The sequence below is a fragment of the Chelonoidis abingdonii genome, chromosome 9 (assembly GCF_003597395.2).
Source record: "Chelonoidis abingdonii isolate Lonesome George chromosome 9, CheloAbing_2.0, whole genome shotgun sequence".
NCBI lineage: Eukaryota > Metazoa > Chordata > Testudines > Testudinidae > Chelonoidis > Chelonoidis abingdonii.
In genome coordinates, this window is record NC_133777.1 from 38,671,783 (window position 1) to 38,687,292 (window position 15,510).

The 15,510-nt window shown below is 52.0% G+C and overlaps 1 protein-coding gene across 1 annotated transcript; it reads left to right on the plus strand.

Annotated features, from left to right (window-relative positions):
* Nucleotides 1–1,156: 1,156 nt before the first annotated feature.
* PTX4 (pentraxin 4) lies at nucleotides 1,157–13,369 on the plus strand. Its single transcript, XM_032781565.1, has 3 exons — nucleotides 1,157–1,387; nucleotides 3,444–4,260; nucleotides 12,729–13,369. The coding sequence occupies exons 1-3, from the start codon at nucleotides 1,268–1,270 to the stop codon at nucleotides 13,367–13,369; spliced, it is 1,578 nt and encodes a 525-aa protein (XP_032637456.1). The 5' UTR covers nucleotides 1,157–1,267.
* The last annotated feature ends 2,141 nt before the right edge of the window (nucleotides 13,370–15,510 follow it).

A 15,510-nucleotide genomic window follows, 5' to 3' on the forward strand; every position in this document is an offset into this window, starting at 1 on the left:
GCACCTTATTTGAGCTCAAATAAACTTGTGTTTTGCTTCTCCACCCCTGGGTGTGTTTATTTGAGCCGAGCACACCGGGCCCCGAACCTCTGTTGCTTGCCTCTGGCACTTTGTGCTGGCAACAGTTTCAAAGGCAGGGCCCTTCCTCACAGTGCAAACAGGGAGCAAAGAATCTTGGGCCACAGGCCTCCAGCAAGGGTCCATATTGCCCATGGCAGCTGATGTGACTGTACAGGAAGTCTCCCTGCTTTCATATCATTGTGTTTCTTTTACCCGGCCCACCAGATGGTGATCATCTAGCACGGATGATTGTTATCCCCAAGCAGGGCAGTTCCATTCCTTGGCTTCCCTACCCTGCCCCCCCATCTCACAATAGAGGAGTTGGTTTTTATTCCAATCCGGGGAATTTGACTGCACCAAAAAAGACTGCAGCTCTGCCTGAAGATACATGTGAATCTTGTGCTTTAAGGCCTGCTGAACTTGTGCTGGGAGGTGCTGAGCACCTCCTCCTGCCTCCAGCTCCCAGGACGTGGTCAGCAGAGCCTTGATCCCAGGCAGGCGGGAGGCCCAGCAGGCCCAGCAGGTGGGAGGCCTTTGCAGGGAAAACAGGGTTGGTGCGGATAAAGCCCTGCTCTGGTGCATGTAGACAAAGATCTCCTGGTGACAATGGCTGCTGGGTCTGTTATTAATGTCTTGGTGAACTGTGCTGAGTGGAAGCCATCAGTAAACGTTGCTGATTCCGCTCAAACCCTGGGGAGTGCTAGCAGGAGACAGCAGGGCCCCACGCACTTCTGCAAAACCCATCTGGCCTCCTGCATGCAGAGATTTTCAACAGGCCATAAACCAGCAGGGCTGACTCTGGGCCAGGGGGTGTCAAGTGCTTGTATAAACAGGACTGGTGCAAACGCTGCCCTTCCCCCAGTACTAACCATCAGCAGAGCCCCTGCGCCAGCCAGCTTGCTCCTGAAGAAAGCGCTGGCTTCCGTGCTAAACGTGGCTCCTGGGGAATGCTAAGGGAGTCTGCAGATCTCATCTATTTTGAGGAGAAACCACAGGCTCCTTTTTGCCTGGTGGGAGGAACATAAGCCCCTTGCATTGGGGGTGGGGTGGGGGGAACCAGTGAGATCAGCCACAAAAACCCGAGAGAGAGCTGCAGAGGAGAATACAGAAGTCAGATACTGAACCAAAGTCATTCTTCCAATTCAGGAGCTACCAGAAGACTCTGTGACTCCCGGCTCTCTGCTGCTGAACGTGCTGGGCAAGGAAAATGCTGCCCGTTTGCCTTCTTCTTGCTGCCGTATGTCTGCAGGGGAGCCTGCTGCAGGAGGCCGGGACCAGGGACCAGAGAAAGCCATTCTTTGAAAGGTTTAGGAGACTCGAGGAGCAGGTGAATATTCGTGACTCTTTGTTATTGGACAGATGGGGCCAAATCCTACTGACTTCAGTAGGAGTCAGACTTACTTACTCCAAAGGGTCTGCAGTGTATCCCTCCAATATTAGTGTGTCTATCCATATGTTCCTACAGTACCTGTCTCACCAGCTGACCCAGCACTGGAACTTACCCTTAGAAGTACATGGATGTACTATATTGGGATGGCCAAACTTAATGGCCCTCCGAGCCGCATAGGATAATCTTCAGACGTTTGAGAGCCGGGCCTACCTGCTGGGGCTCGGAACTTCTACCCTGGGGCGTGATGGTGGGGCTAGGGACTTCTGTGAAGCCCCAAGCCCCATCAGGCACCTCCTGGGGGCTGAAGACCCAAGACCTCCCTCCTTGCAGGGCAGAAGCCCCTAGCTCCACCACCCTGCCACTGCCACAGGGCTGAAACCCTGAGCTCCCCACCACCACCGCCAGTGTGGTAGGCGAATAATGGGGGAGTGTGATGGGGGACTCTGCAAGCTGCACTTTAGTGTAAAAGAGCCACATATGGCTCGGCCACCCCTGGAATATACAGAACATCAACTCCCTTTACTTGCATGGTTTTTACTCAAGCCAAACTTCCCTTCCCTTTGCCTGGAGTTTGCCTGAGTCTTGACTCTCTGTTGCCCTAGAGGAGACTGTAATGTCTGTGCAGACATATGAGTCTGTGATAGCCATTAGAGATACATAGCCAGCGTTTTCCCAGCTAGATCTCTGGGAGCTGCTGGTTGCTCAGCACGGCTGCAGATCAGACTGTTTCTTGAGATGTCTAACTTTAGATCGAGGGGTCAGGCTTTAGCGGTTCGCTTTTGAATGCTGTTTCTCTCTGCTGAGGAAAGTGCCGACAACAGGGCATGGGCTCACTGATTTGCACAGCAGACCCAGGCCCCCTTTGTGAGTTATCAGAGGACAGGACTGCAGGGAGAAATGTCTCTGTCCTGTGAAGATTTGGCTGGGGACCCCCTGGGCTTGGTATGTCGGGGAGTCCAGGGGGTCACAGGAGCAAAGAGTCAAGGTTGCAGTTTCCACGATGTGTGTATGGAAGACCAGGGGCAGCTCCAGCTTTTCTGCCTCCCCAAGCGGCCCCCAAAAAAAGCTGATCGGCAGCACTTCGGCGGCTGCTCAATTGCGCCGCTCCATTATTTGGCGGCAGTTTGGCAGCAGGTCCTTCACTCCCTCTCTTCTTCTTTGGCGACACTTCGGCGGCAGCTCAAAGAGGAAGAGAGGGATTGAGGGACCCGCCGCTGAAGACCTGGTGGTTCTGCGCTGATACCATATGGCTTGCCGCCCCCTTTGTGTTGGCCGCCTCAAGCACCTGCTTCCTTCGCTGGTGCCTGGAGCTGGCCCTGTGGATCACATGTACATAGTGTCCCAGAAACTAGAAATGGGAGAACACTGACTAGGTCATCAAATCCAGTCTCCAGCGAGGGCACGAGACAGTCCCCAGTCAGAGAGTGGGCTGAGTTCCTGGGAAGTGTCTGGGTTAGCAGCCTGCGAGCTATAAAGGGCAATGCAGACCTGAGTTACGGAGCATTTTGATATTATTTTGCATTTTCCAGCCGGTGGTCCTGTGTGAAGGCAATACCTGGTTTCTCTAGACTCTGTGGCACATGGCTCACCCAATTGCTGAATTCCAGCTGGAGAGGTCTGGTTATGTAGATAAGGGCCAGATTCCAGGCCCAGCTCTGCCTGGGGGGCCTGCGGCCCTAGATTCTGGCCCTTAGTTGTAAAAGTGGCATCAGATTTGGGGTGGCTCTGGGTGAGGGTGCTCAGTGTGAGACCCTTTGGGGGTGGTTCCAATATGCAGTCAGTGGGAGCTGACCACAACCAAAGCAACCACAATTAGAGGCCCCTTGTGAAAGTTTAACCCTTAATGCTTGTGTGTCAGTTTTCCCCAGTGGTCCAAGGGTTGCTAAGTCCCTGGGGTTGTGGAGAGTTGATCTGCCAGTGTTTGGCAGCCCTGTCCAGAAACGATCCCTGATCTAAGTGCTGGGAATCATTCAGGGTTCTGGGTGTTTTGCAGTTTCGTCGGTTTCAGGAGGTGACACTGTTGCGTCTCCAGGGGATCGCCGGGAACTACAACATTTCCTACAACATCGACACCAGGTTCCAGCACCTGGCAGATCAGTATGACACTGTCGCGAATGCTCTCAACATGTCGCATGCTGCCCTGCGGGAGGACCTGGGCTTTTTGAAAACCTGGATGAAGAAGCTACAGAGAAGAACCAAAAAGCTGGCTTCTAAACTCTCGGCATTGGCTGAGTCCCTGAGCGAAAGCCATAAGCAGAGCTCTGTGGAGAGGCTGCAGCAGAGCGCTCTCCTGTCCAACCTAACCCTGCAGACTGCAGGCCACACGGCAGACCTCACCATCCTGCGCGCCAGCAGGAACACCCTACAGAAAGAGCTGGAGAGCCTGCGGGAGACCAGTCGGAGCCAGGGAACCAAACTGGAGGCTCTGGAGCAGCAGCTGAAGAACACGCTGCACAAGGAGGTCCTGGCATCTGGGCACCATGAGCTGGCTGTGGCCCAAAGACTGAACCAGACACCCCAGGACAAGCTGCCGGAGGCAGGGGGAAGCCAGGGACACAGCGTGAAGAAGCTGCATGCCAAGCACAAACAAAGGAAGAAACTGGGGGAGAAGATGCAGCATCTCCTGGTCCAAGCTGCAAAGAGGAGGCTGCAGAGTAGCCTGTTCCATGGCAATAAGACCCCCGGGCAGGAGAGACAGCCAGAGACACTCACTGTGCCAGAGCCACAAGCTGCCAGGCAGCAGCTCCGCAGGGTTGCCAAGATCTCACAAGAGCAGCTGCAGTCACCGTCACCTGAGAAGCCAGGCACAAGTATGTTGAGACGTTTACATTCTCTCTGTCTCCCCCAGCACACATACCCACATGATGTTATTCTAGGGGGTGCTTTTGTAGAAGGAAAGCTCAGCCCTCCATTGCTTGCAGCAGGCCTTTGATCTTCAGCAGACCAAAACCCCTCAGGCTAGAGAGGTGCCTTTTCTTTGTCCTGGGAAGAGAGAGAGAGCTAGGTTGGACTCCTCCTGACCATCCCCTGGACCCAACACATGGTGTCAACAAACCGTTCTCCCCACCCTGGGATTACAGCCTTCCCTTGCTGCTAGCTAATGTAGTTAGACTTGCATGTCAAATGGTAGCAGGCTGCGGTGTAGTGCTGAAAGTTGACACTGATGCATGATGGGGAGCTTGTGTTAGTTGCACATAATAGAATCTGGCTTTATTTTGCCTTTTAAAAATAACCTAGGATATTACATACAAAAAAAAATGTTAAAAGACCTACATTATTTAGGCTGCAAAATCCAGCACTTGGAAGTTAGGAAATGTCAGGTCTGTGGTTGCCTTTGCAAACTTAATTCACCCCTCTGTCCATATGCCATATGTCCATATGCCTATTTTTCTGCACATGGGGCCAAATTAAAGGTTGTGTGAGCAACTCTAAATGTGATATTTCCTAATTTTCAAGTGCTGGGCTTTATAACCTGAAGAACGTTATGATAGAGGTATAAAATCATGCATGGGCTGAAGAAAGTAAATAGAGAAGTGTTATTTACCCCTTTACCCAACGCAGGAATGAGGAGTCAACCAATGAAATCAACAGGTAGCATGTTTAAAACAAACAAAAGGAAGTACTTCTTCACACAATGCACAGGCACAGTCAACCTGTGGAACTCATTGCAAGGGGATGTTGTGAAGGCCAGAAGTATAACTGGGTTCAAAAAAGAATTAGATAAGCTCACAGAGGATAGCTCCATCACTGGCTATTAGCCAAGCTGGTCCGGGACGCAACCCCCATGCTTTGGGTGTCCCTAAACTTCTGACTGCCAGAAGCTGGGCCTGGGCAACAGGAGATGGATCACTTGATAAATTGCCCTGTTCTATTCATTCCCTCTGAAGCACCTGGCCGCTACTGGAAGACAGGATACTGGGCTGGATGGATCATTGGGCTGACCCAGTATGGCTGTTCTTATGTTCTTTTAATATTCTTTTTATATGTAATTGTGCGCATGTGGCACGTGCAATATAGGGCACATACGCTGCATTACAGCAGGTGCCTGGGAACGCCTTCTATAGGTGATGGGGGCAACGTACAACTTCCATTCTAACTCCCCTTTTGTCAGCTGCTCATAATTTTGGCAAACAAATTCCTTTGGGGCTGAACTTTTCCAGGGCCAGGCGTGAATTCTCAGTTATGCTAGGGCACCCTTGTACCATTCTGGCATTATAAAGGGTAAATGTAACCCCCCCAGTCCCCTTTAGGCCCCTTTACGCTGCCAGAGTGATCTAGATGGCTGTAGTGTCAGTGAGAATTCAGGCTCTATGCACTGTGCAGAGATTTTTGGAAGGTTTCAGCAGCTAAGCTGGTCAGTTGTGTTGTCATTCTTAAAACACCAACCATAAATAAACCACCTTACCTATCAGTTCCCATCAGAAACGTTGGCCACACATCACCCAACAAGTGCTGGACCAACTCGGCTTCTTTTATAGATTGTGCTGGGTTTTGAAGCACCAGCCAAGCCGGCTGGGAATTGTGCCAGGGGGGTTGGAAGTTGGGAGCGCTGATATTTTTTCACATGGATGAAGCAGGATTTTCTATTGGGTTTTTATGCTCCATCTCAGCCTTAGCCCCATTCTGCTCCCACGTGCACCGGACGGTGCTGTTCAGGATCTCTCTGCTCGGCCTGACAGGGTTTCACAGGCAGCTGAGTAGTACTGGGCTCTCAGTGCCCAGCAAAGCTGACAGATCTTACTGCTGAGTTCTCTTCCCCTCTGGCATTGACTGACCTCAGTCCTGCTTTGCAACTCTGCAGCATGTCCCATTATCATGGAGCGAGGAGTGGAGAGCCCAGAGGGGGAAGAGTCTCAGGGGGGCTGTGCGGGAAGCCCTGGAGGAGAGGGGATGCTTAGCGGATGTAGCAATGGTGCTGTCAGGCTCTGCTGGAGAGGGTCACTTGGGGGTCTCACCAGCAGTATTGCTATGGGGACTCTCCCTGGAATCTCAAGCTCAGGCTGGCTCTTTAAGGGGGATCTCCAGTGCACCAGGCAAGCTGCTCTCTGGGCCTTTCGGAATCCCGCTCTGCTGGGAGTGGGCACTGAAGAGAGTTGGCTGGACAAGAGATGGTGTGAACTTCTCCCCTTCTCCGGTCCCTCCCCCTCTCCTTCTGGATCCTGCTCACGGACTCTGAGATCTCTGTTAATCTCCATACCTAGTCGCCCTTGCCCTCAGCCCCTGCTCTCCCTCCCTTCCCTGGCTCCTCTCCCGCAATGGACAAGCCCCTGGTAGGATGCGCCATCCACCAAAAAACCCATCCCAACCACCCAGCCTGTGAATCCTGTCTCTCCTACTAGTCTAAGCTCCTGGAACAGAGTCTTTGCTGTCGCTGCATCACCTCTGGGCTTCTGTTCCTTCCTCAGCCTTGAATACTCAGGGTTCTTTGCTGCCTCCCCCTTGTCACCTGTATCAAGTTTAAACTTCTTGTCCAGGCCTTTGGCTCCACTATAAACAGCTGGCCTCTGGGAGGGCTGGGGCCAGTGGACGGGTGAGCTCAGAGGTAGCTATTCCTGGTGATGCTTTCTTGTTAGGATGCCTGCAGCCTTTGGGGATCTTTCTTTGGCCGCCTTGGCAGGGGCTGAGAGATCATCCCATCTCCCCAAACCCCTCAGCTATTGCCATGACCGAGCTGCGTCTCTTCTTTTGCATCCAAACAGGTGTTACACTCTGGTTCCCCCCATCCCCATGGCCTCTCCAACATCAAACAGGGCTGTGACATAGACCTGACCAGGGAGGCTTTCCAGAGGAAGGGAGGGCAGCTGGCCAAGTGGAAGGTTCGTTGAGTCAGTTAAACCATGAGGCTGAGTGGATCCACTGGCATGAGGCTCTCAGACAAAGCCCTGCGCTGTCGCCCCAACTAGTGCAGCATCACTGTCAGTCGGAAACAGAGCAGGCCCGAGGGATTGTAGAGCAGCCACTGGGTGGCACTGTTGCTCCACAAAGGTTCATCCCCTGCCCTGCTCTGGGCCAGCATTGGTGTGGTCACTGTTGGTGTTGCCATGTGGGTCCCAATCTTAGGCCAGGTCTACACTACGAGATTAAATCGATTTTAGATACGCAATTTCAGCTACGAGAATAGTGTAGCTGAAATCGAATATCTAAGATCGATTTACTCACCCGTCTTCACCGCGCGGGATCGATCCGCGCGGCTCGCTGTGTCGAATCCAGAAGTCCGGTCGTCTAGCTGGAGTTCCAGAATCGATCTAAGCACGCTCTGGGATCGAGATATCGCGTCCAGACCAGACGCAATATTTCGATCCCCGAGCAATCGATTTTAACGCGCCGATCCGGCGCGTAGTCTAGACGTGGCCTAAGGGCTTGGCTACACTTGCGAGTTACAGTGCATTAAAGGAGCCCTGGATGCCCTAGCTCGCTACCCGTCCACACTGGCAAGGTACGTAGAGCGCTCTGACTCCACGGCTAGAGTGCTCCTGGTACTCCACCTCCGTGAGTGGAATAACGTTTGCTGCGCCCCCGCTGGAGTGCTGCAGTGCCAGTGTGAAAGAGGTGTTGCATTACTGCGCTCTGATTGGCCTCCAGAAAAGTCTCATAATCCCCTTAAGTCCAGTGGCCACTCTTGTCATTGTTTTGGATATGTCCTTTGAAAGCTCTGTTTGACAGCCAGCTGCTTATCTGCTCCGAAACAAAGCAACCATTACTGTGGAATGCTGTGTGCAGGGCCGGCTCTAACATTTTTGCTGCCCCAGGTGAAAAAAAAGAGCATCGCGCCGCCCCCTGAGCATCACGCCGTGCCGCTGAAGCCCGCCCCTGTCAAGCGCCGCGCCGCCCAAGTCCTCGCCCCCCAACACGGTGCCACACATCCCAAGCCCTGCCTCCCCCCAGCACCGCCTGGCTGAACCAAAAACAAACCCCAAGTGTCGACCCGTCCCAAGGTGCCACCCCAAGCACATGCTTAGTAGGCTGGTGTCTGAAGCCGGCTCTGGCTGTGTGTGAGAGAGAGAGGCGGGGCGGGGGGGGAAGAGAAGGTCTGCTGCTGTCTGAACTTACAAGACAGCATGCTGACATGCTCTCAGCCCCCCCAAAACCCACTCTTTCTCCCCCCATATACACACAACACACTCCCTGTCACACTCCACCCCACCTCCACCCCATTTGAAAAGCATGTTGTAGACACTTGCATGCTGGGATAGCTACCACAATGCACTGCTCTCTGTGGTATTGCAAGAGTTGCTAATGTGGCCATGCCAGTGCGCTGTCAGCTGTCAGTGTGGACAGACTGCAGCGCTTTCCCTACCGCACTCTACGAATGCTGGTTTAACTCAAAGCGCTCTACATCCGCAAGTGTAGCCATGCCCTTAGAGAGACATCTATTATTGGGCCCACTCCTGTGTGTGAGAGAGACATGCTTTCAAGCCACACAGAGCTCTTCCTCTGGGCTGAGAAAGGCACTCAGTGTCACAGCTAAATATAAGGTGGAACAGATAGTTTAGCAGAAGTAGTTAGCACATATTCCAAGGGACCATTCTAGGGGAAGTGGCCCGTTAACACCCTTGCAGTTATAGGAAAAAAATAGGTTGGGGGGGAGAGGAGGAGTGAGGGAGCGGATTAGTGAGTTACAGGTTGTTGTAATAAGCCTCAAATCCAATGCCTTTATCAAGTCCATGATGTTTAGTCCCTAGCAAAGTTATGAACTGAAGCTCCCAGCACAGGAGCCGACTTTCTGACTTCCACGGGAGGTGTTCGACCTCTGCTCCACCCCAGGCCCCTCCCCCACTCCACCCCTTCTCCCAAGACCCCACCCCCATCCCACCTCTTTCCAACCTCACTCCACCTATTCCTGCCCCTGCTCCCCCCGCCCCCACAGAGTAGCGTAGTTAGAGAGGGAGCAGGGAAGCGGCTGCTCCCCCACCAAGTACAAGTGGCGCCTTATCAATTCCGTGGTGCCTTTGTACTCACCTGGGGGAGCGATTAAAAAAAAAGGCACCACCCACTGCAGCATTTTTATTTTACTCACCCGGCTGCGCTCTGGGTCTTCAGCGGCATTTCAGCGGCGGGACCTTCACTCGCTCTGCGGGTCTTTGGCAGCATTTCAGTGGCGGGTCCTTCAGTGCTGCCGAAGACACCAAGAGCGAGTCAAAAGCCCGCCGTCTTTTGACTGGAGCACCACTGGGTGAGTAAAAGCGCCGCAGCAGGTGGCACCTTTTTTTTTTTTATCGCTCCCCCTGTTCCCTCCACCTGGCTACACCACTGCCCCCACAGTGCTTCTAGCCACTGGTGGGCGGGAGACGCTGGAGAGGAGTGGGAGGAGCTGATTGGTGGGGCTGCCGGTGCGTGCTGAGCACCCACTATTTTTTTCCATGGATGCTCCAGGTGTGGTGCGGGTTTCCATTGAGGACAAGGCCTGAGAGGTCAGACATGGAATGATTGCTTTGCCTCCAGGTAGGGCAGGGTCTTTTGTCTAGATCAGTTTGCAGTGCGAGTTCATTCCAGGGCATAGTGATTGTCTAGTTCCACTCACATCATTCTATAACGCACACACACAGGCGTCATTCCCACTGGAGTGACTTTCTGAAGCTGCATGCTGGCTGTCCATCTCCACCTGAGCCTATGCTCTCCTGGGCTGGTGAGGTTTCTCATAGTACAAGCTCAGGGAACTTCTGGCCTGCTCTGGGTTGTTGGCATGGCTCTCTGGGGATTGCTCTGTTGAAAACAGGCCCCCATTGAAATGCTACAGTTCTGCAAGGGGGAGTAACAACTCAGCAGGGGTTTGCAGGACAGCTCAAGGCACCTGGGACCCCGCAGGGCTGAGCAGGAGGCAACCAGAGAGGTCCTGCAAGAAGGGTGCAGCCTCTTCCTGGCTGAATCGCTAGTGCAAATAACAATATCCATGGCTGCATCCTGTCTCCACTGGCCAGCCTAGCTCACTGCCTGCTGACACTTGGGGCAGGGGGAGGTTAGTGATGGCCATGCTACACTGTGCTGGTGAGGTTTGAACAAGGGGGTGGGGCTGGGGCTGCTGCCCTCCAGCCAGCTCACTCACGTCACCTCCAGCAGTGCCATTCTGGGACAAGGACTGATGGCCCCAAATTCTGTGTCATGCAAGGTGCTGCCATGCCTGCAATTGTGCCTGCTAGGAGTGGGAAGGTGGCCTTGGGGATCTGGGTTCTAGCTAGGCCCAGCTCTGGCACAGACTCCATGGGTGACTTGGGGCTAGCTGATTTATCTGAGTTGTGGAGCAGCCAGAACGACTCAGTACCACTGAAAACCTGGCCCTTTGCCTCCCTGTGTGTCATGTTCATGAAGCACCTGGGGTTTCCTATATGGAGGCACTAGGAATTATTATCTAGATGGGGTGGCAGAGGGAAATATGTGGGGCTGCCTGCAAGGCAGCTCCTATGCCAGGTGAAAGGGAGGGTGTCTAATTGCATGATCACTGTGCTCAGACAGCTGGGGGCAGGAAGAGCTGTTCTAAACTGACCCTCAGGTATGGCGGGGTCACCAAACAGTAATAAATCACCCAGACCAGATGGTATCACCCAAGAGTTCTGAAGGAACTCAAACGTGAAATTGCAGAACTACTAACTGTCATCTGTAACCTATCATTTAAATCAGCTTCTGTACCGAATGACTGGAGGTTAGCTAATGTGACACCACTTTTTAAAAAGGGCTCCAGAGGTGATCCCAGCAATTACAGGCCAGTAAGCCTGACTTCAGTACTGGGCAAACTGGTTAAAACTATAGTAAAGAACAAAATTGTCAGACACATAGATTAACATTATTTGTTGGGGAAGAGTCAACATGGTTTTGATAAAGGGAAATCATGCCTCAGCAATCTGCTAGGATTCTTTGAGGGGGTCAACAAGCATGTGGACAAGGGGGATCCAGTGAACATAGCGTACTTTGATTTTCAGACAGCCTTTGACAAAGTCCCTCACCAAAGGTTCTTAAGCAAAGTAAGAAGTCATGGGATAAGAGGGAAGGTCCTCTCATGGACTGGCAACTGGTTAAAAGATAGGAAACAAAGGGTAGGAATAAATGGTCAGTTTTCAGAGTGGAGAGAGGTAAATAGTGGTGTCCCCCAGGAGTCTGTACTGGGACCAGTGCTGTTCAACATATTCATAAATGATCTGAAAAAAGGAGTAAACAGTGAGGTGGCAAAATTTGCAGATGATACAAAACTACTCAAGATAGTGAAGTCCAAAGCAGACTGTGAAGAGCTACAAAAGGATCTCTCAAAACTGGGTGCCCGAGCAACAAAACAGCAGATGAAATTCAATGTTGATAAATGCAAAGTAATGCACATTGGAAAACATATTCCTGACTATCATATAAAATGATGGGCTCTAAATTAGCTGTTACCACTGAAGAAAGAAATCTTGGCGTCATTGTGGACAGTTATCTGAAAACATCCACTCAATGTGCAGCAGCAGTCATAAAATCAAACAGAATGTTGGGAATCATTAAGAAAGGGATAGATAATAAGACAGAAAATATCATATTGCTTCCATATAAATCCAGGGTACGCCCACATCTTGAATACTACGTGCAGATGTGGTTGCCCCATCTCAAAAAACATATATTGGAATTGGAAAACGTTCAGAAAAGGACAAAAAAATGATTAAGGGTATGGAACAGCTTCCATATGAGGAGAGATTAATAAGACTGGGACTTTTCAGCTTGGAAAAGAGACAATTAAGGGGGGATATGATAGAGGTCTATAAAATCATGACTGGTGTGGAGAAAGTAAATAAGGAAGTGTTATTTGCTCCTTCTCATAGCACAAGAACTAGGGGTCAAAAAACAAAATTAATAGGCAGCAGGTTTAAAACCAACAAAAGGAAGTATTTCTTCACATAACATACAGTCAGTCTATAGAACTCTCAGCCAGAGGATGTTGTGAAGGCCAAAACTGTAACAGGGTTCAAAAAAGAACTAGACAAGTTCATGGAGGATAGGTCCATCAATGGCTATTAGCCAGGATGGGTAGGGATGGTGTCCCTTTGTTCGTTAGAAGCTGGGAATGGGTGATGGGATAGAAGACCTGATGATTATTTGTTCTGTTCATTCCCTCTAGGGCACCTGGCGTTGGCCACTGTTAGAAGACAGGATACTGGGCTAGATAGATCATTGGTTTGACCCAGTATGGCCATTCTTATGTTCTTATGGGGTGAGAGAGAGGACAGGAGGCTGGTCCATTGTCACAGTGCATGCATGAGCAGCAGCCCTATGTGCTCGGAACAGGCAGTGACTGTGGCTTTCTCTCTCCCCTCTCCAGTCTGCAATGTGGATTCCATGCTGCTTTTCCCCAACGCTTCCACTGAAAACTTTGCCACCTTCGGCCAGGGGTTCCAGACTGGCCTGCACGAGCTGTCAGTTTGCAGCTGGGTAAGCACCCACGCTCGCTCCCTGGGCACTATCCTGTCCTATGCCACGGAGGAGAATGACAACAAGCTCGTCCTGCACGGCCGGAACACCGCAGCCCTGGCCTCCATCCACTTCGTCATCGGTGACCCAGCTTTCCGGGAGCTGCCGGTGGGGCAGCTCCTGGATGGCAGGTGGCACCACATGTGTGTCATCTGGTCCTCCATCCAAGGCAAGTACTGGTTCTATGTGGACAGGAGACTGGCATCCACAGGCTCCAAGTTCCAGGAGGGCTATGAGATCCCCCCTGACGGGTCGCTTGTTTTGGGTCAGGAGCAGGATGTGGTTGGGGGTGGGTTTGACCCCTCAGAAGCCTTTGTGGGACGCCTGGCTGGCCTTGCCATCTGGAACCGCACTCTGATGCCTGGGGAGGTTTCCAGCATAGCCATTGGTAAGGGTCTGCCCCGTGGCACTATCCTGAAGCTGGCTGATGTCTCCTCTCTGAATGGATCAATACAGAAGGTGAATTGCACCTGCTTGGAACGCTGTTTGTAAACCAAGACCGCCCCCTCCTGGGCTGTCCCCAGCAATACAGACTATGGGCAGCCTGGAGTGCAAACACTGGGCAGTTATCGACATCAGCCTGTGGTGCCTGTTTGCCAGAACACTTCCTCCGCTCTGCTAAAAAGGCACAAAGCCCTGTTCTCCATCGGATGAGAGCCGAGGGGCTCTACTGACACAGCCATCACCATGGAGATCCGGAGAGGCATAAAAGCATCACTCAATTCTTCCCATGCCAATTTAATGGGAACTTCTTCATGTGATTGCTCATGTCTCCTCACTGAGTCCAGAAATCAGTGCGGCTGTGTCGAGGGTCCAGCTATACTGAGATGACTGTGTCCAAAGGGATAGCCAGCCAAAAGTCGGCTCATATCATACCTCAGCGTTGTATTGCTTTTCCTCCTGCAGCACTTTTCCAGAACCTTAGCAAAGACCCAGCAATCACATCTTCCACCAGTGAAATGCAGCCAGCTCTTGGGAGGATTGGGGAGGGGCATGGTAGCTGTTTAACAGTGCACAGCAATAGCACACACCAGATTAGGATAAGAGATGAAAGCCTCAGGTGGGATTTAGATAGAATGCGAGCGTTCAAACTGGAACACAGCACCCTGCACTTACGGAAATTGTCACCGAATTTTTAATTCCCAGTGATGGTCGAACCTTAGTCTTAGATCTCATCCAAGAGACAGCCCATAATATCAGGCTGGGCCTGGGGTGGCCCAGAGATGGAGGGAAGCGGGCTGTCTCCCGCAAATACCGCTTCTGATAAGTCCCACTTTTCCAGGAAGGGCTCCCCGCCGAATACTGACAGCAAACCCCACAGAGCTAACACCAGCCCAGCCCAAGGCGCTGTAGCCGCATATAAGCACAGCAGCCTGGGGGAAAGGCTCTTGGATTCTATTTCCAACCTGAGGCGCAAATGACTATTGCAGTTAGTTTTCACAGTGAAATGACCATGACGGAACTTGCCTTCAATACTTAATTCTTCCGAGGAGAGCGCAAGGAGGAGGTCGGGGGAAGGTGGCCCTGGGGGCCAGGTCTACACTACGAGATTAAATCGATTTTAGATACGCAATTTCAGCTACGAGAATAGCGTAGCTGAAATCGAATATCTAAAATCGATTTACTCACCCATCTTCACCACGCGGGATCGATCCGCGCGGCTCGCCGTGTTGAATCCGGAAGTCCGGTCGTCTAGCTGGAGTTCCGGAATCGATCTAAGCACGCTCTGGGATGGAGATATCGCGTCCAGACCAGACGCGATATTTCGATCCCTGAGCAATCGATTTTAACGCGCCGATCCGGCGCGTAGTCTAGACGTGGCCTAAGTTTGTGAAGTGCTCTTTGAAACATCAGCAGTAACTGTGTACCAGACGGTGTGTACCCTGGTCGTAGAGAGTCAAGCTTACCCCTGAGGCTGAGCTTGATGACTAACTCAAGGAACAATAACAGAGTAGAAACCTCCACCTAAGCTCTCTTCTCAGGGCAGATTGTTCCTAGGGCTCCCTGCAGGACCTCCCTGGCTGTGCCCCAAGTTCCCTCTCCCTAAAGGGCCATCCCACCTCTCAGAGTCTGATGAAGTCCAAAAACGGAATGTGCCGCAGTGAAGCAACAATTTGTGCAGGGCTCTAACCTGGCTAACAGGGCAGGTCAACAGCCAATCCCTGCCTCTTTGTTCAGCCCTAGGCCTGGCTATATCCCCCTGTGGTGCCAAACACCCAAATCAAACGGCCTTGATCTAATCATGAATGAGAGCTGGACAGTGAAACTGGACAGAAACAGCAATGGTGCCTTTCTCCTGGCCCAAGCTCTTCCTCTGGAACGGCCTCAAGTCTAAAGCGCCTTGGAGAGTCTGGCTGCTGTGACTGCAGCCTCAAACAGCTCCAATAAGCTACCAACCTGCTCCAATATAACAGGTACCCACTGCATCCAGCTTGGCCTTGGGAAGCCACAGGAGTGTGTGGAGAGGGGAATGTGGAGGCTCTGTGTGGGCTGGTGGTTTAGAGGAGGCGCCTCCACAATAACCTGTACATGGTACTGCAGTTAGCTAGAGCAATGCTGCATCTCTCTCGTGAACACGAGGCCTGTGTCTCTTGCAGCTGGGATCTGGCAACATTTCAAATAAAGAAGGAAAC